The sequence below is a fragment of the Priapulus caudatus genome, unplaced genomic scaffold (assembly GCF_000485595.1).
Source record: "Priapulus caudatus unplaced genomic scaffold, Priapulus_caudatus-5.0.1 Scaffold970, whole genome shotgun sequence".
NCBI lineage: Eukaryota > Metazoa > Priapulida > Priapulimorpha > Priapulimorphida > Priapulidae > Priapulus > Priapulus caudatus.
In genome coordinates, this window is record NW_014578031.1 from 89,273 (window position 1) to 100,643 (window position 11,371).

An 11,371-nucleotide genomic window follows, 5' to 3' on the forward strand; every position below is an offset into this window, starting at 1 on the left:
CGTCTTCTATCAATTATTAAATATAATGCTACTAAATACGAAATCATTTACTACGACAATTGGTTCATTTTCTAGTATAGGCCTACTCTCTTTCAGAAGGTGCGATGCAAAAGATGTATTTATAAGACTAGGACTTCGCTCCCACCTCGAATTAGCATTGCGTGACTTAATGCTAAAGCCGAGAGGGTGCGACCGAGCAGTGCCGTCTATTGGGCCTATAGGCGGCGGAGGCTGGCGCATGTTTCAACTCCTGTTACGAGCCTCGCCATCTGGAACGGTGTCCAAAACGTTGCAAGCGTTGGCCGGGCCGAAGAGCGCCGGTAGGATGTTTTCGTCAATTGTGACAGCCGTTTTGATTACTGCGGGCCAGGTTCCGGCGTAATGGTGCATGCGAGATTCGACAGTCTTTCTTGATTTCGCGTCCACACAGCTCGGTTACGAAACAGATTTACCGCGGTACAGTTTTTATAGCAAGTTCAACACTGGGTTGACGTCTCAATTGTTCTAACCCTTCTGTGGCTCGCCGCACTTAAAAATTGCGGACTGTTCGCTGCAGCTATGGAGCGTGCTGCCCGCCCAATTCATTCGGCGCATCGGATTCCATAGCTGTTACTGTGTAGCATACTGTTTTGCGTTAGCGTTTCCCGGCCTGTTCGCCGATTCAGGCTGCGCCCTCCCCTGCGTCGTGCGGCTGCGGGCGGAACGCTGCGTAAGATCGCGCGCAGCGCAAGGGACACATCTCCTTTCGGCAACGCTTCTCTTAGTATCCCGTTCATTTCTGGATTTGATCCTATAGTTCGCCTCAACCATTATCCAGGTTAGTTGTATAATACAAGGCGTTCTGTTACCGTGTGCTTGTGGTGACTGTTAACTTCGCATTATTAGCCGTACATCGCAGCCCAATATTATCGTGCATTATTCGGACGTTGAGAGTTTAGCCATAGAAACGGTATAGCCACTCTGGCCGAGTTAATCTGTCGACTACCATCCGCGAAAGGGGTTTAAAATGAGGAGTAATGGGTAGACAGTAGTAGAGGATGGGAGTCTGGAGGTAAAGCCCGGAGATAGACGATTTAGAGAGAAGAAAGAACAAGAGAGCGCGCACGGGCACGAGAGAGAGAGAGGGAGCGAGAGAGAGAGAGAGAGAGAGAGAGAGAGAGAGAGCGGGGGAGCTAGACAGAGTGAGAGCAAGAGAGGGGGCGGAGACGCGCACATACGTAGACACATCACGGGCGTACAGTAACTAATTTTCCCTGGGGAAATGAAGGCAAAGCTACGCGTGGATTGTGTTCTGGGCAGTTGACCGCGGGAAGTTCGACATCTATTGCGGGTGCCTTCACCGTGCTATCTACCGTTGCTCTACATTCGTCTAGGAGAGCAACCGCCCCCTTTCGACCCTGTATTGTACTGCAAACTTGGTCGTAGCAACTTTATGTAATAATGTATCGCACGTGGATTGCATTCAATAAGTATAGATGTCAGGCTTCATTTTCATACAAACTGAATTTTATTTTAAACATTACTAGCACATCAGATGTTTTTTGTGCAGTAGAGTATTGGCTGTACACAACCAATTCAATAAAAAAAATGTGGCCATTTCTGGTTCATGCTACTAAAATTTAATGCATTTTTCAGCAGTTTGACATCGAATCAGGCCTTTGAAAATAATGTAAAAAAATTCGCTATCAATGTATCATTCCTGCACTATATCGACTCTAGTATATAGCTTACTCCGTATGTAGTGTGAAAGGAAATCACAGGTTCAAGTGCATGTAGACTACAGTGTATGTGTCTTACCATGAATGCATCTCCACAATAGGCATGGGTAGCATCTGGGGATTTTAGGGGATGGACTCGTTATAGATAAATAGTACCCGGAGTGTATAATATAGTGTATTTCTATATTATACACTCGATCCTCATAGTATTAATCACGTAACACATTTATAGTCAGCCAGATAATTAAAAAAAAAATTGCATAATACCCATATTTCGCAGAAATAGAATACTAATGCCGTATTATAGCACATGTCTTTAGGAACACGTTTGTTATCTTCGAGGTATAAGGAACAAACAGCATGCACACGAAACGTTTCATCCGTCTCAACGTTTTTAATATGAATAGCAACCAAATGAGAAGCCAAACCAGAAATACGGAACATGAAATTTAGTCCATACTCGCACCCACCCACGAAATAAATAAATACAGTGTACGGTCATATTTACGATTTGGCCGTTGTGCGGAGGTAGAAGGCGCCGTATCAAATACAAGTACCCTCGTCGACTACGCAAGCCACACATGCAGTACGAGTACCAATGCAACCATTCGCGTACAATTTCCGGATCAAGGATAGTTTGGCACCCCGCAAATGTGTTTTCGCATTACGTGCTAAACTAATATAATCCGGGGTGCTAAACTAGGCTCGGGCCCAATTCCTAAACTATGCCTATTCGCGTGCACCCTCGACGAATAATAACTATTCAAAAGTGGCTATATTATTTTACACTCACCTACCTATTACACTTACCTATTACACCCTCAACAGAAACTGATGCGTGCGACACACACGCGGTACGAAGTGGTGCCGAACCACACGGGCATAAAACGACTAATCTCTCTCTCTCTCTCTCTCTCTCTCGCTGCTTCGCTCTCGCTCTCGCTCTCGCTCTCTCTCTCTCTCTCTCTTCTTCTCTCTCCTCTCTCTCTCTCTCTCTACCTGTCTCTCCCCCCTCTCTCTGTCTCTCTCCCCCCTCTCTCTGTGTCTGTCTCTCCACCACACCACACAATTGTAGGGCACGTACGGTAAAACACATGTTACAATTGTGCATCATAAATCGACGCCGGGTTTCTCATTTTCTATAGTTGATGTTCCGCTCTTAACATGCAACCCGTGGGGGCCGGGGGTGTGCCACGGGCGGTTGCATGCCTGAAGGCTAGGTGTAGTGGCTATATTGCTGTACACGGAACAACAACACTTCAAGCCAATAGAAGCGGATATACACCCTCGCCTGTCACAAGTACGAAGCCTTGAGGGGTCATGGACGGGTTGATCAGCAATACAGAGGCGAGGCCACAACGGAGGGGGTATTGTGATCTCAATTAGCCGAGTACATGCCTGGGAAGTGGGAATATTCGCGCATCTTACCTGTGGTTAGGCTGGGGGGGGTGACTGTGTGCGTTTACCTGTAGGCTAGGCTGGGGAGAGGGTAGCTTCTAGGCTATAACCCCTTCGCTCTGCCACAGCGTGCGTCACAGGGTGCGTCACAGGCTTGTGTGCAGAAGCGAAGGGCTATAGGGAGAGCTAGGGGGAAGATATACTTCTGTGTATAACTGTAGACTAAGCTAGGTGGTGGGTTCGGGGGATGTATGCGCATTTACCTGGTAGCTAGCGTTGGGTGGGCGTTCGCACATCGCCCGTATAACCACACGTACAGCGTTCCACACTCACACGTACTACACTTCGCTCACCCTCTCCTACATTATGCTGCAGAGCTCCAGTGAGGATTGACGACGTTTTGTGTCCGTCACTTGTACAAGCGACGCTCGGACACTGTCATCCGAGGGGTTGCTCTTCTACCACTGCATCTCGCACCGGACGCCATCTTAAGCTCTTGCCAATTTACTACTAGCTTGTTTTAACGAACCGATAAATATTTACACTGCACGAAGCGGACACACACACAACACACACGCACGCACACATACATACACACTCACTCACTGACACGCACGCACGCACCGCACGCACACACACATTACACACGCCCAGAGCGCGCACGCACACAAAACATTCTGCTGCCCGCGATGAGGAGCGAGTGTGCACCGGCAGTCTGTCTATCAGCATAATATATACGGTAAAGTAGTTGACGTCACACTCTCACCGCCGCAAGACGACAGCGTACGAAAACTAACCCGTCTAATTCGCTACTATTTCTTTCTGCAATGTAGTTGTGCCGATGGCCACTCAGACCGCCCACGAGTCGTATAAATGCCCCCACTATATCACCGTACCACTAATTCATGTTATCGTCAAACTATACCACGAACGCGTGTGCTAGACCCAACAGCGCGTGGTTACATGCAAATATTTGGTTTCCTATACGAATTATACGGAAAGACGTGCAGCGACGCGCAGTGAAATTTGGTATGGGAATGACCACAAACCGCGTGCGCGTAACACAATATAACACTTTTCTTACACTATCACACACACCAGTACTCAACCAAATTACACTCTAGTGAAAACTTACATCTGCAAATGAGCCACCATATATTCTTATAATGGATAGACTTACGGTTATATATATATCAAGAGGCCATAATAGAGGTGTCTATTCAGTGAATCGATGATAGTATATTATTATATATATATATATATATATATATATATATATATAACCTATATATATAACCTATATAGATTACACACGTACACACACACACTTTTAATATATATAATTATCCAAACACATTGTGCTCCATTTCATCTATCCAATGGTAAGGAAAAACTTGTTCAGCATCGCAAATCTCGTGAGGCCATCATAAAAACCTACTAAAAACTGGGCCCAAGTTTCACACGAATACCTGACGGTATCAAGTCAGCTAAAATTATTTTTCAATGGCCGATTCAACTAGCAGTCGACATCACTGCCATAATCCTCATATCTCAACCCAAAATAACACCTGCATAAAGAAATCCGCAAACGAAATACTAGCTTCGCATATAGGCCTATATAGCCAGCAAAATTCACAAGTTTAGCTCCTTTCGCAAAAGTCACTCACTACGACCGACGTGCATGGAAACACAGCAGCTAGCACAACACAGCACCACAGACGCTCACGTAATAAGGTCGCAGCTGGTCATATAGTCATGCTATATATCGTCTACCATCCACTACCGTGACTCAATGAAAACGGTGCTGGGTAGCTGTGCTAGTTTAAACAGGAGTGCCGAAGTCATAATACCATATATATATATCAAGAGTGCATAATAGAGATTATGAATAATATATAATCTCTATTATGCACTCTTGATATATATGCTTAATTTATATACGCACACGTGTTGGCATTTTCCAACGGTAAGGCGTTGGATCCTTTGTCGCACCAGACAATGCACAATAACCGGGAGATAACACGTGTCTAGTCATCTACCAATGTTTATACCACCTATTCCGCCAATAACGAAATCAAATGATAGCTTGCAAGAAATAAGCCAAGTAAGAGGTGAAGCCAATGACGTAACAGTGGTGAGAAATATTGGAAAAGGAAAAGACTGCTTGGAGAGAAAAAAGGAAAACGAGTTGTTACGCACAACAGCTGAAGTGGTAAGCAAGAATAACAACAACGAAAAAGATAGAAATACGATAGAAGAAACAATAGGTGCAGTGGGTAAACACAACAAGAACAGACAAAACGAGTGCAAAAAAGGTAGAAAAGAAAGCCACTGAAAAATAGCAGTCACTAATCTTCGCAATGCCTCCGATTAAAATTTTTTGATAACGATATACATATCGCTAGATGACTACACAGTGAGGTACCATAGGGGGAAGCACACCCATGCAACTACAGAGTATCTGAATGGTTCATCACCAATCCGCACCAATCACGGCACCCTAGCGGCAGCCACGCACAGCGACAATCGCTCGCAACTGCGCTTGCTCACACACCTTTCAAGTACTCTGCAGATAAAACAACAGCTCACATAACCAAGCGTTCCACCACAGACAACAACACGACACCGTCACAGACTAATATCACACACGCATGGAAGCTCCCAAGCTCAATCAGCGTCCGAACGCTGCCTCCCCCCCGTGGTCACATCGGGCGTCTCGCATCACAAGAAACCTTCGCGGTGCCGCCGCCGACGCTCGCGGCGCCCCCGCGAGTGCGCGGAGGTCGAACGAAGGGCGCCGGAGGGTCGCCGGTGATGCGGAACACCTCGCGTCCCCCAGATTAGCATGCATTGTCGGCTAATTGTCAATCTTCTTTCTTGCGTATGGTGAAGACGCTGATGCCGAGATGCTGTGCCATCTGTCTGACCTGCAACGAGAGACGTAGGGGGCGTCACGATCGCAGGACGATGGGGGCGGTGAACGACGCAGAGGGCGTCTTCACGGCGGTACACAGGGTAGAGTTACACAGAAACAGCCAACATAGTGCAAGGCCAGCCACTTCAGTGTGCGTAAGGCATAAGGCAGATGATGCAAGATCTGCTGAGAGGCACTTTATAGCTTCTGACACTTCTACAAACACACACACCCGTAGACACACACGCACGCGCACGCATGCACACGCACACACGCACGCGCATGTTATGCATAAGGGGTTTAACCTGTGGCAACCATGGTGTTTTCTTCCCTTTACAGCGAGTGTTTTAATGTCTTTTCAATACGATCGCTTTCAGATTTGTTTGCCAACGCTGCACCGCATTGGTGTGAGGTCTTTCCTTAAGTGTTCATCACGACACCTCCAGTAATTGCGATCACCTTGTCCTTGTCCACATTTTAGTCGCTTCGACATAGTCATTCCATCGCGATTTGAAGTTAGGACCAGACTTCTGCTTTGTGCCGGCGCGAAGATTATAGTTGTCCGTTTACCCTTCCACCTTCGCAGTGGCCGACACTGGTGGGTAGCGTCGCTCGTTTATGAGAGCGTGGCGATGAGTCGATATGCAGAGCTGCTGCCACGATCGCTGTCGATGTCCGGAACGGTTGGCGCATTCGCACTCTGTTGATGGGGCAGTCAATAACCGGCATCGTGTTGTGAGTCAGGACGTTGTCAATGCCGATAGAAGCGGCTGCACCAGTCAATGAGTCATCATAGATAGGAACACGGTCCATTTCGTAAATCAGTCTTTAGTCGAATACAGTGATTACAAAATGATTGGGACTCAATCTCAACCAACTAGAGAAAGAGCAGTTACATTCCAAGTGGTATTCCTATTTTCTATTTTTTTTTTTCACTTACATATGTCTTCTTTGTGACATATTATTACGTGTTATTAATTATTGTACTATTAATGGCGAAGCCAAAATGACTAGACAACTACCTGATCTAATGCCTAGCATGACACTCAGCAATGGGTTCTGCGGCTGGCTTAGATCGATGTCTCCACATCGATGTCTTAAAACCTGCCCAAAGTGGAGCTGGTCGCAACAATGAAACGTCATGAATGATAACGTAATATGGAACAATACACGTGCTCTTTGACCACCATGTCAAAAAACCTGTGGCATACACAGCCTATAAATTCTCCTTCAGTGTCTCCTGACCACAATCATACAATAAAAATCTTGGACAAACAAGCGTCTAAGAAATCATAATAAGTAAATTAAGTTAGTAGTGTGCAGGCGTTTTGGATCACTCCTAGTCTGACTCCTCTTCCTTGGCCGGCTGTCAGCCATGGTTAGACCATTGCTGACTTCGACCTTAGAATCAATAGCGAGTACGGCAAGCCCCCACACGACGGCAACGTGGTGATCCAGATTGTGGGGGACCTGAAAGAAAACCACGAAAAGAGAACAACACACAAAACAATACAATTATCTTGATATATCAACCTAATATAAATAAATAAATAATTATATATATATATTATTATATCAAAACCTACATATACAGTGCTCGGACAATAGAAAAAAAAATGTGGTGTCCTGCCGGACAACCCGCCATCAAATCGGCGTTGTCCGCAACAATTTCTGGTTGTCTCAAAAAATATCTCCAAATTTTCCTATTTCAATCACATTAATATATGATCAGAAAACACCCAAAAACCAGTGGCGTTAGCCAGGATTGGTTTAGAGTTAGTAGTTAGCGGTTAGGATAGTCGTTTCTTGGTTGTCCACCGGACAATGCTCTCAGATTGGTTAGCGTTTGTCCGGAACGCAAATTCTGGTTGTCCTCGCGACAACCCGGACAACGCTTATTTCGAAGCACTGATATATAGCTAATCGCAATGGTGAAATATTACTTATGAAGATACATCGGCAGTCCTAGATACAATATAATTAAACCAACACTAACTCTACTCAGCAGTTAGTCCTGACATGGCTCTACGATCTGCTTTCGCAGATGCCAGGGACTAGAGACATAAAATATCGTATACGCAAGGAAGGTCTTCAGCGCTCTTACCTATTCATTATTTACCACGTGATCTTGGCAAGCAAAAGCTTGCAAAAAAACGTGTTCAAAAAAATCTGAACGCTTCCCTGTTTGTGGGCGACTTTTTGCTATTGGAACGCATTTAAGGGTATCTTCACGTTCGTATCCCTTGTATAAATGCCTGTACAACTTCACATTTAAAGGATTTCTTGAAGTTTAGCTTCATTCTGGTTTCTGTCATCCCATCTCTTTCTTCCTGTCTTGATCACTTTGCAAAATCTACTGCGATACGCAGTGTTGATCAGTCTATTTGTCTCTTGGTTGAATTGCTGTTGAAATTGCCAGGTAATCGTTATACGTATGGATATAATTTTACTTATACTATAGTTAGTATATAGTCATAACTATAATTATATTTGGGAGTTTACAGTTGGGGGTTTAGACATTGGGAGTTAATTAAGAGGTGAAGAGTTTAAGGTAGAGTTTAGAGGTAAGGGTTTAAAGATTGAGGAGTTAAAGAGCTAGGTCAGGAGTTAAGAGATGAGGAGTTTAGACGTTAGAAGTTTAAGGTAAGGGGGTTTAGAAGGGTCACTTCCCCCTTGCCTTCCTTCCTCTCCCTCGCTGTTCCTCCCCCTAACTTTCCTTATTAAGCTATCGGGCGCTATCGCGCCCACGACATTCTCTTTGTATTTTTCAAAGGTTATCCGAAAAAGCAGCCAAAGCTATAGCGTAGTTACCCCGTCGGTGGCTATTTGCACATCGTAGGATGCTTAGATATGCCAGCTGCTATCGATTTTGGTTTGTCTCTGACTACAGTCTCTCTCTCCCTCCTTCCCTCTTCCTCCCTCAATCACCCGCACCCTTCGCCTCTAGCTCTTTTTTACATCCTAGTTCACTCGCCTACTTCTGTCTCTGGTCTCTTTCGCCTCTACCTCCCTCCCTCCCTTTCACCCTCCCTCTACATCATCCTTCCCCCTCTCTCCCTCCCCCTCATTCCCTCATTCCTCCCATAACATCATATTGTTTCTGTCTATTCCCTCTCTCCTTTTCAGCCGCTTTCCCATGCTTTCAACGCCCCTCTTCGCTATTCCATAATTCCTATCCAATTCCCCTCCTTCTTTTTGGTCACCTCTGCTACCCCATCCCCTCTAAATACATTGACTAGTAAACTAGATTGACCTATAGTTCGCCTCAACATTATCCAGGTTAGTTGTATAAAAAGGCGTTCCGTGTGCTTCCGTGTGACTGTTAACTTCGCCATTATAGCCGTACATCCAGCCCATATATCGTGCATTACGGACGTGAGAAAGTTTTAGCTGAGAAACGGATAGCTACCTGGGAGTAATCTGTCGACACCATCCGCGAAACGGGGTTAAATGAGAGTAATGGGAGACAGAGTAGAGATGGGAGTCGGAGGTAAGCGGAGATAGACGATTAGAGAGAAGAAAGAACACAGACTGAGCGCGCACCTGGCCGCACGCAGGAGAGAGAGAGGAGAGAGAGAGGAGCGATGAGGAGAGAGAGACGGGGGGGGGGGGGGGGGGGGGGGGGAGAGAGAGAGGAGAGAGACGAGATGAGATGAGAAAGCAGAGAGAGAGAGATGATGAGAGAGAGATTGGAGAGAGAGAGAGAGAGACAGATGGAGAGAGAGACGAGAGACAGAGAGACAGAGAGAGGCAGAGAGAGCAGACGGAGCGAGAGAGAGAGGCAGAGCAGAGAAGGCAAAGCTCCGCGTGGATGTGTTCTGGGCAGTTGACCCGAGGAGATAAGTCGACATCTATTGCGCGCGTGCCTTCACCGTGCTATCTACCGTTGCTCTACATTCGATCTAGGAGAGCCAACGCCCCTTTGCGACCCTGTATTGTACTGCAACGTTGGTCCGTAGCCAACTTTACTGTAATAATGTATCAGCAACAGTTGGATTGCATTCATAACAGTCATAATAGATGTCAGGCTCATTTTCATAACAAACTGAATTTGTATTTTTAAACATTACTAGCCACATCAGATTTTTTTTGCCAGCTAGAGTATCTGGCTGGTACACAACCAATTCAAGATAAAAAAAATGTGCGCCATTCTGAGTTCCATGTTACTAAAATTTAAATGCATTTTTTCAGCAGTTTGACACTCGAATTCAGGCCTATTGAAAATAATTGTAAAAAAATCGGCTATCAATGTATCATTCCTGCACTGATTAATGACTCTAGTCAAAAAAAAAATATATAGCTTACTCGTTCTATGTAGTGATGAAAGGAAATACAGGTTTAAGTGCAGTAGTGACTACAGTGTATGGTCTCTACATGAATGCATCTTCCTTATCATGTACGGATAGTCGGATAGCATCTGGCGGATTTTAGCGGGATCACTCGTTATAGATAAATAGTACCGGAGTGCATAATATAGTGTATTTATATATTATATACTCGCATCCTCATAGTATTTAATCACCGTAACAGCATTTCATGTCGCAGATAGATCTTAAAAAAAATGCATAAATACCCATATTTCGCCAAAATATGAAGTATTAACTGCCGCGTCATTATAGCAGCATGTCTTAGGAACACGGTTGTTATCTTCGAGAGTAAAGCGAACAAACGCAGCATGCAGCACCGAGAACGTTTCATTCCGTCTCAAAGTTTTAATATGAATAGCACAAAATGAGAAGCCACAACGCAGAAAACGGAACATGAAATTTAGGTCCGATACTCGCACACCCACGAAATACATAATACAGTGTACGGCTCATATCTTACGATTATGGCGTTGCTGCGGAGGTAGAAGGCCGCGTATCAAATACAAGTACCATCGCTCGACTACGAAAGCCACACATGCAAGGTACGAAGTACCAACGAACCATTCGCGTACAATTGTCCGGATCAAGGCATAGTTTGGCACCCGCAAATGTTGTTTTCTGCACTTACGTGCTAAGAACTAATATAATCCGGGGCTTGGCTTAAACTAGGCTCGGGCCCAATTCCTAAAAAAATACTATGCTAGTTCGCGTGACCCTCGAACGGATAATAGAACCTAATTCAAAGAGTGCGCTATATTATTTTACACCTCACCCTAGCCTGTATACACTTACCAGCTACACCCTCAACAGAAACTGATGCGTGCGACACCACACGCCGGTACGAGAGTGGTGGCCGAACCATCACGGGCATAAACACGACGAATCTCTCTCTCTCTCTCCGCTCTGCTTCGCTCTCTCTCTCCTCTCGCTCTCTCTCTCTCTCTCTCTTCCGCCCTCTTCTCGTCTCTCCTCTC

The 11,371-nt window shown here is 45.4% G+C and overlaps 1 protein-coding gene across 1 annotated transcript in view; it reads right to left on the reverse strand.

The window, feature by feature from the left end:
• Positions 1–4,404: 4,404 nt before the first annotated feature.
• The window catches only part of LOC106814733 (ethanolaminephosphotransferase 1-like), a 22,428-nt gene continuing 15,461 nt past the window's right edge, over positions 4,405–11,371 (reverse strand). The window contains exon 10 of the mRNA XM_014819081.1: positions 4,405–6,043. Within this exon, the coding sequence (XP_014674567.1) occupies positions 5,981–6,043 (63 nt within the window). The 3' untranslated portion in view covers positions 4,405–5,980. The remainder of the gene's footprint in view (positions 6,044–11,371) is intronic.